Here is a 24,335-nt window from a genome sequence, read left to right on the forward strand (position 1 = left end):
GGCATTCTATAGGTAGAGCAAGATCATTGGCCACCCACCTGTGGACTTTGGTCAGAAGTCAGACTTTGGTCACGTTTGGTCAGAAAATCAGGCTTCAGAGTGACTTGGAGGTTTTTAGAATATACAGATCTCTTTGGTGGTCAATTAAGGCACCAGTTCCTGTAGGTTTCACTCGTACTGAAGTGTACGTTCAACATGAAGCCCAGCTTCGGTGCGCGTGAAGAGGGCGTGGGGGAAGGTTCATGTACAAGCTTTGATTGAGACCTCTGCACGTTTATATCATTTTCTCCCAGAGAAGCAACAAGATCCATAGATTTCAAGGCCTGAAGGGAACCATTATGATGATCTAGTCTGGCTTTCTGCATAGCAGAGGCCAGAGAATTTCTCTCAGGGATTTCTCCAAGCTCAGTAACTTCTGCTTGAGCTAAGGCATATCTTTTAGGCAGCCACCCGCTCTTGACACGTCATGGCGACACACACGAATGTATGGCCTGCCATTGTCCTACCCCCCTCCCTACTCATCCACATCAATTTTTGCAAATAATATCTGTTGTTGAGCCTACTCATTCCATTGCATGCATGTACGTTTCCAGCAGTGACAAGAGGACTGGTACGCGTTCTTTACTATTGTCCTGAATTCTTCCCTTTTATGTGGCTGTCTTACATACTGTGTTATATTTTCAGCAAATCCTTTAGACCGGAGAAGATTCCAAACCACGTATTTGAGATTGATGAAGACGTTGAAAAGGATGAGGTAAGGGGAAGATAAATGTCTCCGTAGCACTGTGCGTTGCAGCTGGAACAATTCATGCCAGGCAAAGCGCCAGTCTGGAATGCTCTCGCTGGGAAATCATACACTGACAGCCCGTTCCCTTTTCTGAGCGGTTGGGATAAGCCTGCGGACAATTATCCATCTGCAGGTGTTACAAGATAATCTCTTAGAGCCAAGAAGCTTATGAATTAGTAGGCATGTGCCTCCTTTCAGTTAACTGAGATGTTTTCCCTGGATGCTTTCTTTGGCTCTCCATCTGGTATCTTGCAGCAGTATGAAACGGAGAGGCCAAGAACATTACTAAGCAATTCTTTGTGTGAAGGTTTTAATTCAATCTACTTCAATCAAAAGTGAACAGGTAGGTGTCCATGTGTAAAGTAAACTTGCAAAACGGCGTTGCTGCTTGTTCAAAGGCACAGGGTCTGACTCTCTTCTGCCTTGCGATTTGTGTCGTCACTTACACCTGCTCACAGGGTGTAAAACACTGCCACTCCAAGGTCCTGATCCTGCAATCAGATCCCAAATATTCGAAAGTGTCCATTGCTTCTGGGGGCCAGCGTCTGTGTGCTCACCTCATTCCAGGGGCTCTGAGCCCTCTCAGTGCTTTTCCACAGACATCACTTGGAGTTGAGACTGCTTCGCCCCTCTGAAAATCAGGCCCGAAGGGTTTCGAGATGGGCACCCGGTGTTAGTGATCACTTTTGAACATGTGCACCTTAACCACTCTGCCTCGCATTGCCCACATCTGCAACATAGCAAGAATGTCTGCCTCTCTGGAGAAACACCGGGAGAGCCGCAGGTGGAAGTTGTTAATAAGTTTTAGTCTAAAATTGCTGGACATTGTAGCCTAAATGTGATGGGGGCGATGAGGCACCATGGCTGATGAATTTATTAAAGGAAAAAGGCAGCTTGTGTTTTAACAAGGCTGAAATTTGAAAGTGATGTTTCGTATGCATTTTTAATGACTATTGTGCATGTCCTGGATGTGCCTTTTAGAGGCAGACCGGAGCGGCTCTTTATAGTCGAGAATTGATTGTTGGCCCAACCTTGAATTTCCTGGTTGTTTCGTTGGCTTGTGTCATAGCCTTAACATTAGCTGTGTGTAGTTCTTTCCTTTAATAGCATCGCACTCTATCTAGCTGCGGTATTGTGCAGTAAGTTACACAATGTGCTTTCCCAAAAATAAACCCTCAACATATAATAGAATTGTTTTCTTTTAAGCAGTTCCCCAAATAAAATACTAAAGTAATTTGAGGGAGTGTGTCCGTACCCCTTCTTAGCTGAACTGTACTTCCTGATCTTGACTTGTGTCTGACCGAATGTGGACTGTGCTCTTTGTAATTTTCCAATAGAGCTTTTGCATCAGGATTAGGTTAAAGAACTTCAGTGAAAAGCAATGTGGTAATGGAAAAGGGTGAACTGCCAGCAAGGAGAAATCCGGGACTTTAGCCACAGACGTAAAGCACTGTGAATATTTCCATTGTCACTGTAGAGTGTTGAATTATGAGGCTTGGAAGTTGCTCTTTTGGGGGCAGGAGGCCTAGGTTCTATCCCCCGCTATGCTACTGACTGGCTGTGAAATGGGGGGGTAATAACGTGTGCCCCTGCGTAGAGCACTGTGAGATCGACGCGTGGAAAAACGCTGAGTATGACCAGCTGGGCAGATGCTAAGGCCCGGTTTACACTGAAAAGTTTTACCGGTATAAGTGGTTTGGGTAGGGCGTGTGGGGTTTTTTTGTTTGTTTTTTTTAACTGCAGTATTATACCAGTAAAAGCTCTCGAGTGGATGCAGTTCTACCAGTATAAGGGTGACTGTACCAGTACGGATATTGCCCTTTCTGTACAGGAATAGTGGTGCCATTACAAAACCATATATCGATAGAACTGCGTCCATGTTGGGAGGTAATACCACTTGACCGATTAATTCGGTGCTACTTCCTAGTGTAAATGAGACTTAAAGTTCCCCTCGACTTCCATGGGACTTTTGGCCTGGGGCACCGTGGCCGGGTCAGGGCCTGGTTAGCACTGACGTCACCTCTTTCTAATCTCCTGTTTTGTTCCAGGACTCCTCCTCGTTGTGCTCTCAGAAAGGTGGGATCATCAAACAAGGCTGGCTGTACAAAGCAAATGTCAATAGTACAATCACTGTTACCATGAAGGTGAGCTTCATTCCATACACTGTCGTGCCAGAGCAGTGAGCGGGGGGATCTCGCTTATGTGTAGCCAAGTGTCTCAGTTCCGATCCAAGCTTCCAAGTCTGGCTGCTGGGTTTCGGTTTGGGCCCCTCTGTAACTGTCTTACAGAGCCTCCCTCTGAACGAGTCCCTTTCTGCAGTGGGATCTGTGCTGAACCCTACCAAGCAGTGCATAGGACTAGTTTGAGTCACGAAGGGCAGGCTAAGCAAAGAGGTGTGTTAAAGCAAACCCATGATCGCCTTCTGGATCAGCGCCCGAGGCCCAGAAAAGGACAATTGAATTAAGTAAAACAGCAGGCCTGAAATAAACAAGGCTTTTGAATGCTGGTTTCCTTGTATGCACATGGCCAAACTTTTAGAATCTAAATAAAAAGTATCTGTGCTTAAAGCAGGGATGGTGTCACTGAGATGCTACCGTAGGACTGACCTTCTGTGCAGCAGCTAAGTCTTCAGCTCTTCTCTTTATCGGATACCGGGCAGCACTCCACCGCTCGGACTTCGCTACAGAAGCTCCAACTAATTGTATAATTGATTTTGCTCAGCCAATGATCTATTTGTTGTTTCAGCAAACAGCTGCTTTGTTACTTGATAAAAGAGACTGCCCTGGTGATAACACTCGGATGGGTATCCAAATTACAGCAAGACTCAGGAGAAAAAACATTACGTTCTTTTGCTCCCGTTAGGATACTAAAAACTCTCCAAAGCATTCCATGATTTTCAGTTTCTCAGTGTGATGCCTCGATTCAGCGAAGTGCAGAAGCACATGCCTGACTTGAAGCCCGAGCTGTGATCATCTAGTTTGACCTCCTGCATCGTACAGGCCAGAGGACTAAGCCCATAACTTCTGTTTGCACTAGAGCATATCAATGTACAGCCTATGAAGTGAGGCACGTGCTCAAGGACGTTGCAGCACTGAGGGCCTAAATGCTCAGCTAGAAGCATCTCAGGCCTGGTTTTCAGAGGTGCTGAGCGGCTGCAGTCCCATTGACTTAGCTGGAGTTGTGGGGTTGCAACACTTCTACAAATCAGGCTCATGTTATCTATAGGGCGACTCAAAAATCAAGGGACTCAAAATTAGTGCCCATTGGTGCAAACGTTGGTTCTGATCACTGCTCTTCCGTGCAGAAGACTTCTCTAATGCCGGTTGCTAGAGTTCTGAGAAAGCAGTAGCACCTTGAAGGTCTGAAGCCATCCGTACTGGCACATTGCAGCATCATTACAGTGCTGCAGAAGGAGATTTGCCATGATCTCAGTTCCGAGTTCTTTCATTACAGTGATGTGCTAGGCAACGAGTGGTGCTGGCAGTTGCTACGCATGTACAGAATGTTTTTTGTGGTGAGCCAGCTTATGAGCAAAACTTAATTAGGCTTACAGTTGACTGCGTTTGCTTCAGAGTAACCTTTTTTCTTGCAGACATGTTTTCTAGCTTGACTCTGATTAGCTTGGTTTCGGTTGCACACCAATCCAGTTTAACCCATGGCAATCACTATATCAGGACCTTTTCTTCTTCTGGACCTCCTCAATTCTCTGGCTAACCCCGCGCAATTTTTTTGCAGCATTTTTGTTGTTGTTGTTTTTGCTTCATCTGAAGCTTTCACAGCTCCCCCCTGCCAAAGTGGGGAACTGAACTGGCTGTACCGGTGATCTGATCTGATATGGCATTCGCTCTGTTCCTAGGTTCCTGCGATTCATTCCAAAAGCGGTACAGCATTCTGACAATTCTTTGTAACAGCAGGCCTGCAAAGGAAAAATCCGTATAAATAATGCAGCGTATTTGTGTGTGCTGCTTGCTTCTGCACTTTCTATTGGAAGGATGTTAAATGTTTCAAATGTTTTGCATGAAATCAAACATCCCATGAGAGACTTATTCTCCTGTCTTCTGAACATTAGTTTAATACACATCTATTTAATCTAAGATTTTCCGTAGCACGCAGCACTGAAGTATCTAAGGCCCCAGTTCAGCAAAGTGCTGAAGCAGTGCTTAATTTTGAGCTCCTGCTTAAGTCCGCACATGCTGAATCAGGGCCAACGTGCTTACACTATCCTCTAAACTTAAAATTCATCAGCATCATGTCCTCGGAGCTCACATACGGGACTTGTCTAAACACTGACTCCGTGTTACATTTTCATGGATTAGATTTAATTCACTCTTCCGATTCTGGGCAATAAGTGACTGGCCTGATCAAATATGTGATGGATTCACTATTCATGGAGGCATGAAATTACTGGTAGAACCTGATCCATGTCGTTCCAATGCTGCATTGATCCATATTTGTTCCAGGCACTCATTACAATGAGAATATTTTCAAAGTCTCAAAATGGGAGTGCAAGTGCTGTTTCTCGTCTCCCTGTCCTGACCTCCTGGGCCCTACCTTCATGCTCCTTTTAATCATGATCGCTAACAAGAAGGAAATACAGTTCTGATTTATAGCAAACCTGAGAACATCTAAGGCTACTTTTCCAACTGCTGAAATTGCAGATGTTCCCAGGCATTATGTGCCAGTATTTACTGCTAAGCAGTCTCCAGGAAAGGTGGGTTTTGTGACTATACCTAGGGCAGGAGCACATTTGTCTCATCTTTGTTGTGTCTCTGTAGCTCCCAGTGTATAGTAGTTGGATCACAAACATCCTGGCCTTAATTTGGCCTCCAGTATGGTAGGAGCAAGAAGTTGCAGTGTGTGTGTGGTCTTATGCTCCCATTGACTTGCAGCACAAGATTGCATCTGGAGGGCATAGTCCACTCTATGTCTGTATTCATAACTCAGCTATGGAGACGCTTAAGACAAACTTATTGCATCTAGGGGTGAGTGAATGGGTCAGGAAACTAAACTAAGACTGGTCCATAAAAAGCAACAGAGGGTCCTGTGGCACCTTTAAGACTAACAGAAGTATTGGGAGCATAAGCTTTCGTGGGTAAGAACCTCACTTCTTCAGATACTTGCATCTGAAGAAGTGAGGTTCTTACCCACGAAAGCTTATGCTCCCAATACTTCTGTTAGTCTTAAAGGTGCCACAGGACCCTCTGATACTTGGTCCATAAAAGTTACTCTGTGTTCTCCAAAAAGAAACACAACCAGTTGCGTGGATCCCATTCCGATTCTGTCACTGGACTGTTTGCCAAGCTGCTGTTACAACATCCGTCTGACAATTGGCTTGCAACTATTACTGAGGTCTTTATCGCGAAGGGTTCTGCAATCCCCGGATGCTTGCTCAGCTGAATGGCCCAGACCCTAACGTAACCACTTGGCTTTTCTTTTTAGAGCTGAAGGGGACAGGAGCCAGCAGATGGGAGGGTGTGCAGGCAGTAGGAAGACTCTGCATTGGGGGGAAGGGGGGCCCAGCCTGTAATCATGCCCATCCTCCCCCCCCAAAAAATACTAATTCAAGGCTTGCTCCTGCAACATGCTGAGCACTTTGATCCTGATCCAGCAAAACACTTAAGCAGATGAGTAATCCCATTGATTTCAATGGGGCTGTGGACAGACTCAAGTGCTTTGCTTGATCAGCTCTGCTCAGCTCCTTGCAGAAGTGAGCCATGCCAGGAGAGGGTGCGGAGGGACAGAACTAGGAGCTAGCTCAGATTCAGACTCCGACTTCAAGCTCAGACGGGACCGTCACGATAATCTAGTCTGACCTCCTGCCCATCGCAGGCCACAGAACCTCACTCCTGTAACAGACCCCTAACCTCTGGCTGAGTTACTGACGTCCTCAAATCATGCTTTAAAGACTTCAAGTTGCGGGAAATCCACCATTTACACTAGTTCAAACCTGCAAGTGACCCCTGCCCTAGGCTGCAGAGGAAGACGAACCCCTCCCCCCCCCCCAGGGTCTCTGCCCATCTAACCTGGGGGGAAATTCCTCAGATTGCCAGCGCGAGAGGGACTTCTTTAGTTGTGGAATCCAACCCTGCTAAGGAGTTTTGAATTACCCCGTTGAGTGAACAGTCTCAGACTGCAGGAGGTGAATGGAGGGTCTTGGGAACTAATCTGGAATTAGGTGTGTGAGACGCAGGAGCTTTGGGCGGTTGTATTTCAGCCCTGGCTTTGAGTGTGCTGACCTGTGAAACATGCTTCCTGTCCTTTCCTCCTTCCAAAGCCTGAGCGTGAGAACATCTTTAGGTTTAATAATAACCTGGTAAATGCGTAGCACTGAGAGACCATCTGTTTTCCCTAGCGGGGTATCGTACAGTGACCGAGAAGCCAAATGCTGAAAACGTGAGCCTCGCTGGCTATGGATGGCATAGAGTGACCCGTGCATAAGAATGGCATTTTGCTCTTGCAGGTATTCAAGAGACGGTATTTTTACCTCACACAACTGCCGGATGGTTCCTATATTCTGAATTCCTATAAAGATGAGAAAATTTCAAAAGAATCCAAAGGCTGCATCTTCTTGGACGCTTGCATTGACGTTGTTCAGGTAGGTTGACAAGGAGTGAGTCCTACCTGCTTTCGTCCCTGTACGTGTGCTTCATCCATCTCATTTGCGCGCTCTGCCTGTTCCATCTGCCTACCCACCAGCCTGACCAGCAATGCCATCACTGCGGCTAGCAGATGGTGGGCAGAGCCTACTGCTGACAGTGTAAAACCTGGGGTTCACTGCCACTGCGCCTTCCGCCTGCTCCCCAGCCGGCTGTGTCATCCCTGCCGAGATTGGATGAGCTCTTTTCCTTTATGACTGTACAGTGTCCACCACCAAGGGGCCCTATCCCCTGACGGGGGACCTCTTAGCACCCCCGTTGACGTCAATAGGACTACAGGTGCTTGAAGTACATGCAAGATTGAGGCCAGTAACTATTCTGTGCAGTCAGCTGTTCATCCCAGTGTTACCTTCAGCTGCCTTCCTCTCTGTCTGTCTGCACCCACTGGTTGTCTCTTGTCTTAAATTAGGTCTGGATCCTGTACACGCAGAATTCAATGGGAGTACTCACACATGTAAAGTAACTCACACGTGCAAGGGGTTACAGAAGCAGGGCCTTAAATTGTAAGCCTTTCGGGGCAGGTAGAGTCTCTTACTATGCATTTGAACACTGTGGTTTGCTGGAGGACTACTATAATACAAATAATAAGAGAATGCAAATGAGCTGTGTTTGCTTCCTGTAGCTCTTGTTAAAGAGGAGGAGGGGTGGTGAATGGTAAAGAGTGGTAGTGGAAAATGTCCCCAAATTGCAACATCATGGGGTCTTCTGCGGAAAACTGTTGCACATGTGAAAAACCTTGCTTTGGAAAGGCCCATCAGGCATTAGTCGCATGCACTAGCAGTAGTGTATGGAAAAACACAGCTTCTGAAGCCTGAGAAAGTTTTTATTCCTGCCCTTGTGCTGTCTCTTGCGTAGCTCTCACAGGGCGCACTGTTTTCATGTGGGTTTGGGCTAACTCTCGGGTGAGTAGAGCAGACTCCACGCAGGTTCCAAAGTGAGTTTCCGTAGATTTCTTTGTAGCCATCATGACTCTGGGCGGCATAGACTGTACTTTACATGTTGCCTCAAGGGATTTGCCTAGACTTCTCACTGGAATATGCTACTATTAGACAAGCAGCGGTTGGAAAAGTGAGCTACCATGAAACTATGTTAGTTTGGTTTTTGATTAATGCTTCTTACGCTAGCGCCGGGCAGAAGTTCTACTTGGTGGATTGGACGAGTCTTTAAAATCAGGCTCCTGGGTGGACTGTAAAGGCTCCATGGCACTTTTTTTATAAGGGAAGGAATTTGCTCTTGTGACTTTGGCTCAAGTTTCTCTTCGCACTAGTGTACAACAAGCTGCATCTTGGCTGCTTGCTACTTTCCACCCAGAGCTAGCCGCATGTCAGTGGGGCTGAGCAGTGCATGCATGCCGTTAGTGATTCCCCTTTGGAATGCCCTGGAATGAAAGGTGCATTTGTAACATTGTTGTTTGTGCACAGTATGTTTTGCCAGGGAGAAGCTTGGTAACAGGTCTGCGCTGAGCTGAGCTCTAAAGTGAAGGCGATATTAATGAGGTGTAATGCGAAGCCCGCTCTCTTGTTTGTGCAGTGCCCCAAGATGCGCCGCTATGCATTTGAACTCAAGATGCTAGATAAGTACAGCCACTATCTGGCAGCCGAAAGTGAACAGGAAATGGAGGAGTGGCTGGTGACTCTGAAAAAGATTATTCAGATCAATACAGAGAGTTTGGTGCAAGAGAGGAAAGACACCGTGGAGTCTGCACAAGGTCAGTCTTTAAATCACTAGATCTTTCATTCCCACCATCGCGGCACTGACGTCGTCATTAGCAGCATGGAGGCGTTTACATTCTTTCCTGCATTAAAAATCGGCATCGTAGGAAGTAAATGCTGATGCTGAGATTTGGCAAGTAGCACATAAACTATAGTCTGTAGAATAAAAGTGGATTTGAAACTTGACTCTCCTGCTGGATGGGAAACCCATGGCAGCGTCTCAAGAGCCCCGATAAATTGTCCCTGTGCTATTGTAAGTGAGCGGCTCAGGAGCGGAGCCTGGGGGCCTGGTGGGATTAGAAGGCGCCATTGCTGTCATTTGGAACATCTGCTTTTCATGACTTGACAGATGACGACTCGAGCAGCCAAGGGAAATCGGAAAACATCCTGGAGAGCTTGGAGAGAAGCATGCATCCTGAGCTGATGAAGGTATTGTGTCCACAGTGGTCATTTCCTCAACTCCCACAGCTAACTTGCAGCTGCCACTGGAAAGGGACTTCCTGCTGGACACTATTAAGTGACAGAGGTTAAGGTCCCTACAGCAGAGATCCCTAAGCTGTGCTCTGGGGAGAGCTGCTGCTGGCGCCCGCTTCGCCTCCTTGTGTACAGATACCATCAGGGTGCCTCAAAGCACGGAGCTGGAGCTGCTCCCAGGTCTGCTGCTGAGGCTACCGCATAAAGAGCTGCCTGTGTTCCCATCCAAACTCAGGCACGCCTCCGGCAGGAGCCTGACCCAGCACTGCCACTGCTGCTGCCCAGAGCCAGCTGCTGGGACAGGGATGGGAGAAAGAACCCTGGGAGGGGGAGCTGAAGCCGGGAGAGGGCATTGGGGGGAGCGTCCGTGTCTCTGGAAGTGGCAGGGAAGAAGGAGGCTGGAGCAGGAACCTGGAAGGAGCTGCAGACAGGAGGAAGACGGGACCACAGTCTGATAATGTATGTTGAGCTGGTGCTCTTGTTCCTTTCGCGGAGCTAGTCGTGGGAGGGAGCTGCGGGAGGCTCTGCCAGTACTGGTTCCTACAGACCCACGTGTGTGCCCGGCCCCGTGGCACAGAGCTGGAAAGGGCTGGAGGCCTCTGAAAGGTGGTAGGGAGGGAGTGGGAGTGCAGTAGGAGATGAGGGGTACGTGCATCCCAGAGCAGCGCTGTGCGAGAGCCTTCAGTCAGGGTGAGGAGTCTGAAACCCAGTGGGGAGTGGGCAGGCCGGGGGGAGCAGGGTCAGAGCAGCCACCAGGAAAGGCCGCTTTGGCTGCAGCATGTGGAATATATTGGAGCGGATGAGATGAGAGGCGGGGGAGGCTGCCAAAGTTCTGGGGAGAGGTAACAAGGGCTTGCAGAGAAGAGCTTTGTGGTTGGGGATGGGGCGGATCTCAGAGGGAGACGTGGCTGGATTTGGTGAGAGCTGGGAGGTGAAGAGAGGGTGACAGGGAGGGGAAGAGTCGCGCAGCCACGGGGTTGTAGACACGAGTGACTCAGAGGGTGAGAATGTTGCCGACGGCGATGGAGAAAGGCGGGGAGGGAAGTGATTTGGGGAGCAAGCCGAGAAGTTCAGGTTTGAACGCGTCGAACATCCCAGAAGACGTGGGAGAGCGGGGGCCGGGGGGGGGGGGGTACTGACCTGAGTCATCGAGGTAGAAGGTGCCATCCAAGCCACAAGAGAGGATAACTCAGCTGGGGGAGAGGGCGTCGAGCAAGGGACAGTGGATGCATCTGGGGATGGGGCGGGAGAAGAGGTCGCCAAATCTACCTCAGGGACATGCAGTGCAGACGGGGGCAGGAGAGCTTGGCCTCCAAAGTGGTGCAATATTGACAGCTTCACTCCTGTTTGGCAGGGCGGGGATGGCTGTCACATCTCTCTGGGCCTGCGCTGGGTAGGCTGTGTCACTCAGAGTGACCCTGTCACATGGCCAGGCCACAGGACCCCGAGTCCTCCTGTTTCCCGGCACGGCGTTCGTTGGTGCGGCTGGGCGGTATTGTGTAATCTCTCCGGTCATCAATCAGCTCTGAACAATATTGACTGCTTTATTTTTATTACATTTTGTGTCTGTTCCTCCCAAAGACAAACACTTGCTTCTCTTGTGGCCTGGTCTCCTCAGTAATGTCAATGCTTTCCTTGTCCTAGTATGGAAGAGAAACTGAACAGCTGAATAAACTAAGCAGAAATGATGGACGACAAAACCTCTTTTCCTTTGACGCAGAAGTCCAGGTAATTCCACCCCACACACACCCTTTAGAGTCTTCCAGGGTTCACCCATTCTGAAAAGTCCATTTGGTGTCGCCTGCTTCCTTCCTTCCTTGGGTGGCTGTGGTCACCGACAGCAGCAATGGGACTTGTAGGAAGACAGTAAAATGACTGGTAGTCAAGTCACCTCTACAGATAAGGCCGATGAGATAAGCAGCAAGCCTGTGTCTGTGCTGAGTCCTTGCGAGATATGCCAGCCATGCAGGTTCTGGTTTTGGAGATGCCAAAGCTCAGAACACCTTTCACGTAAAGGAAGTCTTCGTGGCTGCTGGCACACGGAAGCTCCCAAACCACAGAGGCTGTTCCCTGTTCAGACTCCTGTCTGACAGCTGCAGAATGCCGAATTTGGTCTTCCCCCACTGCTCCTTTCCAGGGACTTAGTCTGATTCCATGATAGCCCGTAATTTGACCATGTAGACAGCTGACCCTTCTTTAAGTAGGCTGTTTTTATAGGTAACACATCTGTTTGTCTCTACATTTGTTCTTTACGAACTTTCAAGTTTTGGCCTTGGAAAAGTGGCAAAAATTAATCTCTATTCACACAGATAGGAAAGAGTTAATAGAAATGTTGATCCAAGCACAATGATAATGCGGCTTGAGCTCAATACCTTTGGAATATGAAGGGCTGACTTTATCCACTGCCCAGTCATGGGAATAGAGAGAGAGAGACTGCCCCAGCTCCAGCAGAGCCGCCATGGGGGATGCTGAGGGCCCGAGGTTCTCCCCAGGATGGCAAAAGGAAGGGTTGGCATGCACGCTAGCATTTCTTCTCCGGTCCTGAGAGCAGCGGTATGGATCTGAAGGCACCCGTGACATTTAAAGGGAAAAAGCTGCTGCGGCTAACATGACTTTAGAAAACTGTTCCATTTATTTCCTAGTTTCTGATTTTCTCTAGCTTCAAATCAATCTGAGTTGCTAGAGCCCGGGAGGGTGACAATTCTGATTTAACGGGAAAAATGCAGAGTCTTTCTTGTACCAAACCAAACTTTCCTCTTGGGTCTTCTTTAGGATGATTGTACCAGGGTCTCTCCATCCCTTGTGAGAGCCATGAGGTTGGTTTTTAAAAAGGGACTGTTGGCAACTCCCCAAAATACTAGTCGTGTGATTCAGAAGGGGAACATCCTTGAAAGTACAAAACATCTTTATTGGCTGGGCTGCCCCTGAACTCACAGTGCCCTGTCCCTGGGCACAAAGAAGCCTATTGATTCTGGTTCAGAGCAGACCCCGTGTGTTCTGCGGCTTGGTACGTCTGCGATCGTGGACACAAGTTCAGTTTTGTGGCCTGTTTACACGCTTGTCAGGCTGATGTTGAAGCAATTATGTGATCGCGGCCATGGGCCTGAGAGAGGGCAGGGTTTTCTGTCTGCTCGGAAGCGAATCAGAAATAGTTTTCTAAAATGGGTTAATGATTGCAGCCTATATTTGCTTAGATTACTCAAAGGGGGGAAATAGCCCCCACAGAGTAATACCACGGGTCTCCTCAGTAATGGGGGGGAAATGATAGCATGCATATCAGCCCTTCAACACACTGTTATTTTGATGTTCTGGATGCAGTCCTACGTCCTTGGCACACAGCAAGGTGGGTCTGGTGAAGGGAGGGAGTTGTTATCTGGCTAAGGGTCGTGCCTAAAGGTCGTCTTGTCTGTTTCTTCCCGTTCGGCACTGTCTGTGAAAGGGCACTGGGTAGGCACAAACCAGTCACAGGACCAGTTGGGCCTTAAGGGCTATGGAGGAGGTGACTGGATTCAAGATGGTTTGAGTTTTATTACAGCAAATCTAAATCAATTGCCCATCTTGACTGTTTATAACCAGACTGGTCATTACTGCCCATCAAAAATGTCTTCCGGTTTGTGAGCTGTTGCTGGTTCTGGCAGCGCTGTCTATTAACTATGTGAACGATCTCTTCAACCAATAGACTCCTGCAAAGTGGTAGAAACTCTTTAAGCATTCCTGCTGCACATACGCTGTTTTCACCTCCAGGCTCCCTGTGATCGGACATTTGGGTAGATCCTCAAGGTTACAACTAAAAGGCAGAGGGCAGAACTGAAATCTTATGGTAATTTAGTTCTCTGTACTGTACAAACCGCTCAAACCAGACTGCTAAAAACCAGTACAAAGTTATGAATTCCTGTCCTTAATGCATGTGCATAACAGGCACCAAATGGGCTCTCAGTTTGTGAATATGCTGCACTTTTTAGACCATGTTTTTAATTATGATAAAATACCGTTAGCTATAATGTAATCCCTTAACTCTTTTGTGAGGTTCCTGTTTTAAAGGATGTGTGTCATTTGTTTTCTAGAGGCTGGACTTCTCTGGAATTGAGCCAGACGTAAAGCCCTTTGAGGAAAAGTGCAGCAGGCGCTTTTTGGTGAACTGTCATGATTTAACCTTCAACCTCCAGGCTCCCGTGTGTCACCGAGCCGAGGGCTCCCCCACAAACGTACGCATTTTCCTTGGAAAGTTCTGTTTCTTCTCTTGGAGCTGTGCTTAGACATAGACTGTTACCATCCCGTTTCTTCTGATCGGCAACAGAAACCGACCGGGGGTGGAGCTGGGAAAAGAAATTAGGCCCCAATTCTGCTCCTAGTGGCCTCTGGGCCGACACAGGGGGTCGACTGGCACAGACCTCATTGCAGGCCTGGGGCCTGAATTTGCATCCATCCCTGTTACAATATTTCACCAATATGTCGGAGAGGGATGGAGGCACTGCTAACAGACACCTCAGTCCTGATGCACCCAGGGCCAGTGGGGACTTTAGATTTTAGCCTGCAGAATCAGGCCTGGAGATAGCACATATGTACGTCACTGCTCTGATCAGGCACGCTGCGGTCTTACCTTCACGTGGTAGCTTTGTCCTCTACAATCTTTCTGAACCAAAAACATCTGGAATTGTTGCTACTTGTCAAGGCCTGGAGCTACAAAGCCCAGCCTGAGGTCTGATATAGTCACCCCATTGTGGAACTCACTTTAGACGGTTCACGTGCAAGGTGAGAACAGCTAGGGAAAGTTGGTTAGATTATGCCTGACGTGACCAAGAAATACGTAGAGTCTCTTGCTAGAACACAACTGAAGTCAGGCAACTCAGAACTGAGTTATTTGGGACTTTGTGAGATGTGCTAAAAATGCACATTCCTAGGCTCTGTGTACACTGCAGACCTCACCGCACACAGCTGCGCCGCTGTCAGGACTCCCGTGAGACGGCGCTATGCTGCCGGGAGAGAGCTCTCCCGCTGGCATAATCAAACCTCCCGCTATGAGCAGCGTCTCCCGCCAACATCGCACTGTCCACACCAGCGCTTTTGTCAGTGAAACTTGTGTTCTTTTCACACCTCTGACCGACAAAAGGGCTAGGGTAGACATGGTCTTATACTGAACTTACAGCCTTTAAACAGCTCTTACAGACTGATCAGCGTTTTCCTCTCTTCCTGCCATTCGTATAAATAACCCCCTACTCTTCTTTCTGTATGTTATGTCAGTGAATTTAAAATGGCACTCATCTTTATGCTCATCTTTACTAGATACAAATGCAAGAAGACCCAGCAAAGCTGTGGTCTTAGAGTGCTTTTTTGGATAGTCAGAAGCAAATAAACTATTGGTTACTTATATGCTTCTTTCACAGTGAAATTCACCCCGCGTAGATGGCCCCCACAGATTGTAAGTGGTGCATAGTCCTTGTGCAAGGGTGAATTTCATCGTGAGAGTTGAACTGAGACTCAAAGAAACAGAGGTCCCACTTGTGTATCTGGCAATGAATTTCAAGTACACCTCGAGGTTAGAACCTGTTCCATGCTTTTTAACAAGAACGTTAATTCAAATTCCCAGGTTGAGCCTTTTTTCATCAGCCTGGCATTATTTGATGTAAAAAACAATTGCAAGATTTCAGCTGACTTCCATGTGGACTTGAATCCTCCCTCGGTACGTGAAATGCTGCTGGGCAGCTCCACCCAAGCAGCTGGTGACAGTCACCCCAAGGGGACTTCGACCAATGAGCACCTCATTCACGGAATTGCTGAATCTCACCTGCGCTACATAAAGCAGGTGAGGAACTGACTTCCTGTTTTCTTTCTGTGTTGTCACTGTACGTGCAAGGAAAAAGCTTTGATGTTGTTGCAGCTCTTCAGAAAATGTACAGCACGTGATTGATTATGTGGAGTGCTGTAGCATCTAGAAGCCTTCGTCAGGGACCAGGACCCCACTGTGGTAGGTGCTGTACAGAGACAGCACAAAAAGATGGTCCGTGCTCCGAAGAGCACAATCCCGATTATCCAGCCCTCGTTCGCTCATGATGCTCTGTTACTTGAATGATCACTGAGAAAACAGGCAAACAAAATTAGTGGACATTTTTCCTGATTTTTTATCAACATTTTGAAATTCAAAAAAATGTCACCAACTCTGCCTGAAACGTATCCACCTGGGATTCGCGAAGGAGCCAGTGAAAGTGCCTGGAAGCTGGGCATCTCCCTCCTGAAGGCACCTTTGACACTCCCAGCCCGTAGTTCAGGCATACGCTGTAGCTTTTCTTTGAGTGGGAGGGAGGTTTCGTTATCAAATCCCCTCCACCCAGCTCCTCATTCTGCTGGGAACCCAAACGGTTCTGACTTTTACCATGTTTGGGGCTCATAGAAAGAGCCAATCAGCCATTTAACCCTCCAAGTCCCACAGCTAGTGCCAATTCTGAGAAGTACTGAGTGCCTGCACCATCCCAGTAGCCTCTCTCAGGCTTTGGCCCCGCTCAGACCATGAAAACCTGCTGGAACCTGGCACGTGGCCCCAGAGCCATGTCAGGAACGGACACATGCCATGAATCTGCATAGCGCCAAAGCGGGGAAGCTACCAGGCTCCATTCTGATTGGAGCTGGAGGAAGTGTGGCCGTGGAATTGCCTCTGACGCTCTGCTGTTCGTTCACTTTCAGGGAGTTTTCTCCGTGGCAAACCCCCATGTGGAGATCTTTCTTGTCGCCCGTGTGGAGAAAGTGTTGCAAGGCAGCATTACACACTGTGTGGACCCATACATCAAGAACTCCGACCCGGTGAAGGTACTGGATAAGGTTATGTATGGCAAGGTCTCCGAAAGGACACTGCAGGCCACTCCTGTGATAACCTGGAGCTGGCTAGTCTCCGTTGGCTTGTGATACTCTGAGAAGCATGAAAATACACATGGATTGTTATTTCTTGTCCTTTCTGGCAAACCTTGGGCTTTTCCTAGTTAAGATGGCTGCTGCTCTTGGCATTTCCAGCCTTGCTCTGGGCACTGGCATCACGGCTGATGTCAGCTCGGCTCTCAGAACAGAGCTTGGTTGTTCAGAAACGTGATAGATTTTTAAGATGAGATAATTATTTCCCCAGCACATTAGAACGGTGCGGGGCCTGATGCCGCATCGGCCTAAGCTGGGTGGGGAACTGCTATGCACACGAGAGATTCAGCCCTGCTCACAACCAGCTGCCTCAGGTTGCCTCTGCGTTTGCTCCGGCAGGTGGGAAGAGCTATTTTTTAATTAAAAATGGTTCCTGCACCACAGTTGGTGGGGCAGAATATGGCCCACCCTGTAGCCACGCCCACTCTGCACACAGCTCCGCCTCCTTCTCCTCTGCTTGGGTGCACAGGGCTGGTGGCCAGTTTGTGCAAACGGCAGCAGGATCTGGGGGCCCTCTAGTGGTAGCTGCCATGAATTGTGTGTTCCCCAGCTGGGACCTGAACCCTTCACTGAATTCAATGAAAAGAGTCCCGTTGACTTCAGTGTGGGTGGGGTGAGGCCCAGTGTAGGTAAAGGCTCGGTACCCCCCTTGCATACAGCACAGGTTAGTGCAGGGTCGTGGAGGTCAAATTTGGAAACTCCCTAGCGATGCCTTTCTAGCTCTGTCAGGTTAACCAGTTATTGAGGGAAGAAGCTAACTGGTAACACGACTGGACCCTAAAAGGCACGCTGATCACACACAGCAGTGAAATAGACATGGGCTGAAGCCACAGTGATCGTGGGCTTAGTCCTTGGCGTCCGCGTAGATGCTCTAACTTGCTACCTGGCTGTACGTTGCTGGAAGGCTGAGGGCTTTCCTTTCCCACAGCTGTCGCATTTTAATTCTTGTCCTATGAAGGTGTGACCCCATTGTCACCTTGTTGATCCTTTCTCTTGTTTTTCCAGACTGCCCAGAAGGTTCATAAGTTGGCTAAGCAGGTGTGTAGTCGGCTTGGGCAGTACAGGATGCCCTTTGCTTGGGCTGCCAGGTCAGTCGTCTTGAAATCCTCATGTGTCCTTCTGAAGTTGTTGTTTGTAAATCAGGCCAAGTGGTTAAGGGCCAAATTCCTCAAGTCAGGGAAGCTGCACAAGTGTAACTGAGGGCAGAATTTGGCCCTACAAATTGTTTTTCTGAGCCAGCATTTGGATTGGCTGGAGTCCTAGATCTGGAGTGAGATTATAAAATAAACAAGAATTCTGGGGAGAGCTATAAATAGAGCTGGTTGAAACATGGAACTTCCATTTTTGTGGGAAATGTCGACATTTTGAAAAAAAAATTGTTCCATATGGGAACAAAAATATTTGAAATTTCCCAGGAAAATGGAATTCCCATAAAATTTCTGTTTTGGAAAATTTTCATTTTGGAATTCTAAAATTCCATTTTGAATTTTATTATAATATAAAACTGAAAAAAAATTCAAAATGGAATTTCAGAATTCCAAAATGAAAATTTTCCAAAACAGAAATTTTATGGGAATTCCATTTTCTTTCATACCATGATAGTAATAGTAGGGTCAGACTGTTCACTGGAACACAAACAGGAGACGCTTTGATCTGGAAAAAAAATGTTTCAATCACTGCGATGTAGTGTCTGCCTTAATGATTTTTAAAACAAAATAGAATATTTCAGCTCTTAGATTAGGTCAGATTGTGCACCGCTACTGCTGACATGTTAAGAAATAATGTGAAAATATTTTTTAAACATGAAAAACATAAAGTAAAATAAAATCTGAAACAAAACTTCCCCCAAAATGAAAATTTCAAAAAAAAAAAAAAAAAAGCATTTTCCCTCCCACAGGAATTTTCATCACAAGCAACACATTTGTTGAGCTGTCTAGATTTCAACAGCAATGGCATTTTTCACCAAAACCATGTGGGTGAAAAATGTCCAACCAGTTGTAGCTATAAACCCTCCTGCTTCAGGGTGTGAGCTGACCTCTGCCTATTGGGGTCAGGAGGGAACTTCCTTGGGGACAGGTTATCCCGTAACTGCTGGTGCCAAGGTCCTGCACCTGCCTGTGAAGCAGCTAGTGCATTACACTGTCAGCCTTAGGACAGGATGGTCCACTGGTCTGATCCCGTCTGGTAGCCCCTGTGGTTCTTTTTCAAAGAAAGGACTGAAGGGACTGCATGCGTGTCCTCTCAGCTTCAGTGACTCTGCCCAGGAGACAAGGGCTGCAGGACTGGACCTTTAGTTAGTGGGTTTTTGGGGTGGAGGTTAACTAGTTCAGTCTGGAACTCTGGAGAGTCCCAAGAGATGCCACCTAGCCGCAGCTCCTCCATTTGTCTCTTGGATGACTGAAGACCATGATCTGATTCCCCAAATATTCTTTTGTTGAGGGTAAACATATACCGAGCCAAACTGACCCTAATGCAGCTCCCTTGAAGACACTGATGTAAATTCATCCCACTGTCTCCTATTCCTACCACTAGGTTGTTATATGGTCCTAAACCAAGATGGTGATGACTCTTGAATGTCAGCTTGGACTGTGGCTTGGTACATACATGTAGGTTCCTGAGCAGTGTTTTCATATTGCAAGGACATGCTGAAGAGCTTCCATAGGATGCCGTTCATTCCTGTGCAGAGAGCCAGCACAAATCCTATGTGTGCGGGTTTGAGTATTTGTGTTGCGTAGACCTTGTGTGTGTTGCCTGCACAGGAGTGAATCACCCTTTGAGCTTGTCCCAGACTGGCATGGGTAGCCACACAGCTCATACTAATGCTTGGGAAATGTGTCCACTTTTGTTTTTTGCAGGCCAGTTTTCAAAGACTCTCAAGGTACTCTGGATCTTGACGGGAAATTCTCTCCTCTCTATAAACAAGACAGTGGCAAACTCTCTAGTGAGGATCTGCTGAAGCTGCTCGCAGAGTTTAGGAAGTGAGTGTAAGGAACTCGTGTAGCGGCTGAGTGGGCATTTGAATATTCTTTAAAATAGTATGTGTGGATGCGAGAGTGTTTCTAAACCACCTGGAGAGATCAAATATTTGGAGCTAATTTGTTCATGCTTGAATTTTCAAGATTGATGAGTTTGTTCTTGCTTTCTAATACAGGCCAGAGAAGACAAAACTCCAGGTTATCCCAGGCCACTTAAATATCACCATCGAGTGCATCCCTCTGGAATTATCAAGTAAGAAACACAAATCAGAAAGTAAATGTTAACTGTGCTAACCATCCTGGTAACATTTATAGCGTGCTTCTCTCTAATATGGATGAGGAATATCTAGAATTTACAATGTTAGATAATGAGCAACTAACTTAGTGAAACTGATATTTGAAAATCTTTTTGTATGAGAGGCTGGAGCTTAGCGCAAAGGGTTCTCTTAAGGAACACATCTTGCACTGTTTTCAAGCGTTAGGAAATCTGCAGCCCTGGCTGCATTAGTCAATGATCCATCGAAGGGGTTGCTGTCATGTGATTGACAGGAGAAGTTGGCCCAGTAGCATGCAGGGCCGGCTCTAGGCAACAGCAAAACAAGCTGGTGCTTGGGGCGGCACATTTTTAGGGGCGGCATGGCCGGTGCCAGAATGCCGCCCCTAAAAATGTGCCCCGGCCGCCCTAGCTCACCTCCGCTGCCGCTCGCGCGCCGCTACTCGCCCTCCCTCCCAGGCTTGAGAGCCTGGGAGGGAGGGGGAGAAGCGGCGGCCACTCGGAGTCTCCCCCTCCCTCCCAGGCTCTCAAACCTGGGAGGGGGGGAGATCCCGAGCGGCCGTTTCGTGCGCCGCGGCCACTCGGAGTCTCCCCCTCCCTCCCTCCCTCCCAGGCTCTCAAACCTGGGAGGGAGGGGGAGATCCCGAGCGGCCGCGGCGCGGGCGCCACTTCTCCCCCTCCCTCCCTCCTAGGCTTGAGAGCCTGGGGGGAGGAGGCAGGGCTGGGGATTTGGGGAAGGGGCGGAGTTGAGGCGGGGCCGGGGGTGGGGTAATTAAAAAATGGGAGGGGGGGGGGGCGGCCAAAATTGTTTTTGCTTTGGGCGGCAAAAATCCTAGAGCCGGCCCTGGTAGCATGGAACAGAGAGGAGCCAAATTCTACCCTGGGGCATATGCCCATGGCTCTCTGACTGCAGTGAGTGCGCTGGATGTGATGGCAAAGGCAGAATGTCAAATGTAAAGTGGCATGTTGCATTTGCTGACTTTCCCATGTTTGTCAGACACCTGCTTATCTCAACTTATCCTTCCTCTTTAGATTGTGTTACTGCCTCTTACATCCCTATAAAGCCTTTTGAAAAGGGCCATGAGAACATCACCGTTGAGGTAGAGGAGTTTGTCCCAGAAGCGGCGAAATACCGTTATCCCTTCACTATTTACAAAAATCATCTCTACGTGTACCCCTTGCATTTAAAATATGACAGCCAGAAAACATTTGCAAAGGTGAGTCACACGGAACACGGGCCGGACAGACGCTCACAACGTCCCCGATCTAAAACTGGTAGCTTACTCTCCCATTCTTCTTCATTCCAGGCAAGGAATATCGTGGTCTGCATGGAATTCAAGGACTCAGATGAAGCTGATGCCCAAGCTTTGAAGGTTGGTTCATAATCCATTTTTGAAACCGTAAACAAATGTATATAGAATTGGGCACTTCGTTAGGTTAATATGGCGTAGTAATGAGTGTCTCCATAAGAACACAAGAACAGCCATACTGGGTCAGACCAAAGGTCCACCTAGCCCAGTATCCTGTCTACCGACAGTGGCCAATGCCAGGTGCCCCAGAGGGAATGAACAGAACAGGTAATCATCAAGTGATCCATCCCCTCGCCCAGTCCCAGCTTCTGGCAAACAGAGGCTAGGGACACCATCCCTGCCCATCCTGGCTAATAGCCATTGATGGACCTATCCTCTAGTCAAATGGTCTCTCCAAGCTAGAGAAGAGAATCTAGAAAAATGTCAGTATTTTCTGTTTCCAATGCATTTCATTATTCTGGTTGGCAAATTTGAGTGACAGCTGCCTTTGATCCAACATGTCACTTGCCTTCATTCCAGTGTATCTATGGAAAACCTGGAGGACCCCTCCTGACAGCAAATGCCTATGCTGTTGTGTTGCATCATAACCAAAGTCCAGAATTCTACGATGAGGTAAAAACTCAACTCTAGAACAGCTGAGGGAAATAAGTCTTTCATGGGTTTACCAAAGCCATAGAGAACTCCAGGACCTCTTTCTGTATAGCTGGATATAGAATGGGGGGGAATAAGCCTCGGCCCATCTGCTCAGTGATTTTCAGTTTTTAATGTCAGTTTGTTACCTGGTCTCTTGCTTTCCTAGCATGTGGTGTTATTATTGGAAGGTTATGGTCACAATGTATAAATAATACACAGCTGTGATGAAACTGTTACACAGTCAAGTTCAAAGATGTGCAGAAATATCTGCAACACAATGTGTGATTCTGAAAACTTCAGTAAATAAGAGAGCTTACAACATAACTTGACAATTACAAATCCAGTATTATCTGTCATGGTATCATTTTAGATTAAAATTGAGCTTCCAATTCATCTCCATCAAAAGCATCATTTGCTTTTCACCTTCTATCATGTCAGCTGTGAAATTAACACCAAGGCATCAATGAAAAAACAGGACTCCATTGAAACTCCAGGTATGTTTGCGGCTTAAATTACAGCCCTTAAAATCTAAGACTCCGCGATGGGAATAAATGTAAAGAGCTGAATACAAAGAAAACACTGTTTGTGATTTACGGTTCTAGTCTGTTTTAATCTTCTTGTGAACAAATGAATCATGTATCCCCTGCTACAGGAAGCAACACAACGGGTTAGTGTCTCCTAAAATACAAACTACTGCCTCCATCCTGCAAACTCTTCTGCATAGTCTTACCTTTACTTGCATAAGAAGTCCCATTGACTGCAACGGGGCCACCCATGGGAGTAAAGTGGCAGGTTGGTGCAGGATCAGGGCGTATGTGTAACTTTCCACATTGAAGTCCTCTTGAACTGGGCATCTGTGCCTGCAGTCCTCCCTCAAGCAATGCTCGTTGGGGGAAGTTCCCCCCTGTGCATTAAGCCAGCACAAAGGCTATTTGCCGTGCAGCCCCGCTGAGGGTCACAGTTGGTGCCATGTGAATTTCAGCCGTTGACTCTGCAGAAGGGATTTTCTCAGAGTAAGGCGGGTGGAGGCCAGTTCCCGGTCACTGGGTTAGCTTCCCTGGGGGGGGTGAGTCGTGGCTGCGGCTCCAAGTCTCCCGAGAACCATGCTGAACGCACACCCTTGCGGGTGCGTTAATCTCTGCTCATTGGCTGTTTCCGCAGTGGGATTTGCCTGGCTGCCTTTGCTGAAGGATGGTCGAATTATCACCTTTGAGCAGCATTTACCGGTTTCGGCCAATCTTCCGCCTGGCTACCTGAGCCCTGGGGACACGGAGTCGCGCAGGGTAGGAAGAGCATTTAAAATACACTTAACCATAGAGAGAAGAAAGCTACGTCTGTTACTGTGTCAAGCTTTGGGTTTGCACTTGCCCCCCAGATCTTCTTAGCCACGCCTGTCCATCCAGAAAGTCCTGCCCCCACTTCACCCACCATCAGCACCGTTGTGAGGCTGTAAAAGACCCCAGTCCCAGTGTGTCTGGTGCAGTGCGGAGTGGGCAGTTGTGTGTGGTATGGGGGCCTGGCTAGTGGGCACGTGTATTATGTGGATTCAGTGGCTGATGAAGTGCAGCAGGCCACGTTCCCTGCTGCAGGCTGGGAACAGAGCGGCTGCAGGGTGCACTGTGGGTTGAAGGAGGACTCCATTCTCCTGTGCCACGCAAAGCCCTTTGCGTCAGACTTTGTGCAGGCATTGAGCATTTACATACAGGACTGAATAAAGATCCAGCTGCATAAAGCCTTGTTCTCATCTGCAAATGTCTGCAACCAAGTAGCTGAATATTTTCTGTTCGCAGCAGCCGAGCGTTGATGTTAAATGGGTAGATGGAGCAAAGCCACTGTTGAAGATCAAAATCCACTTGGAGTCAACCATTTACACCCAGGTAAGCTGACTGTCTCCTTCCTAGCCGGTAGCATAGAGGTAACAAAACCTTGTAACGATGAGCTTGGAGGGAGTGTTGTAAGAAAATGATTTGAACTACGCTGTTGCTGCTGGGTTTAGGGTATTGGGAAAGGGATTAGTGCTCTGCAGAATAAAGCGGAGAGAGTCTATATAATAGCAAGTTACGGCTTGTTTACTCTCCCTTCTTCTGATTGGGAGCATAATGAGCAGTCGGAGCTGTGGGAGAGCCCCGACACGCGCTGGCATTCCCTTTGCTGCTCACACTTCGACCTGCAGGCGCTATGGAAGCCTAAGGCCTGGTCTACACTAACCCCCAACTTCGAACTAAGGTACGCAACTTCAGCTACGTGAATAACGTAGCTGAAGTCGACATACCTTAGTTCGAACTTACCGCGGTTCAGACGCGGTCCACACGCGGCAGGCAGGCTCCCCGTCGACTCCGCGGTACTCCTCTCGCCGAGCTGGAGTACCGCAGTCGACGGCGAGCGCTTCCAGGATCGATTTATCGCCTCCAGACCAGACGCGATAAATCGAACCCGGAACTTCGATTCCCAGCCGCCAAACTAGCGGCTGGGTGTAGACAAGGCCTGAGTCGCTGAGCTGGTTGGAAAATGGGTTTTTCCTGTAGACCATTTTGACTTTTCATCCCCCAAAGAAAAGGTTTTGGGTTTTGACAAAGAGTCACACTTCGCCCCAGACAGCACTTTCCGCAACAAC

The 24,335-nt window shown here is 48.0% G+C and overlaps 1 protein-coding gene across 1 annotated transcript in view; it reads left to right on the top strand.

Annotated features, from left to right (window-relative positions):
• The window catches only part of DOCK11 (dedicator of cytokinesis 11), a 120,894-nt gene that overhangs the window by 37,296 nt on the left and 59,263 nt on the right, over positions 1-24,335 (top strand). The window contains exons 5-22 of the mRNA XM_065410821.1: positions 685-754; positions 2,836-2,931; positions 7,248-7,382; positions 8,974-9,151; positions 9,505-9,584; positions 11,274-11,357; positions 13,694-13,834; positions 15,217-15,432; positions 16,308-16,430; positions 17,535-17,617; positions 19,385-19,507; positions 19,681-19,757; positions 20,811-20,995; positions 21,086-21,151; positions 21,608-21,700; positions 22,092-22,215; positions 22,883-23,004; positions 23,512-23,598. Coding sequence (XP_065266893.1) covers positions 685-754; positions 2,836-2,931; positions 7,248-7,382; positions 8,974-9,151; positions 9,505-9,584; positions 11,274-11,357; positions 13,694-13,834; positions 15,217-15,432; positions 16,308-16,430; positions 17,535-17,617; positions 19,385-19,507; positions 19,681-19,757; positions 20,811-20,995; positions 21,086-21,151; positions 21,608-21,700; positions 22,092-22,215; positions 22,883-23,004; positions 23,512-23,598 — 2,083 coding nt within the window. The remainder of the gene's footprint in view (positions 1-684; positions 755-2,835; positions 2,932-7,247; positions 7,383-8,973; positions 9,152-9,504; positions 9,585-11,273; positions 11,358-13,693; positions 13,835-15,216; positions 15,433-16,307; positions 16,431-17,534; positions 17,618-19,384; positions 19,508-19,680; positions 19,758-20,810; positions 20,996-21,085; positions 21,152-21,607; positions 21,701-22,091; positions 22,216-22,882; positions 23,005-23,511; positions 23,599-24,335) is intronic.

Source organism: Emys orbicularis, chromosome 9 (genome assembly GCF_028017835.1).
Source record: "Emys orbicularis isolate rEmyOrb1 chromosome 9, rEmyOrb1.hap1, whole genome shotgun sequence".
In the NCBI taxonomy this organism is placed as follows: Eukaryota; Metazoa; Chordata; order Testudines; family Emydidae; genus Emys; species Emys orbicularis.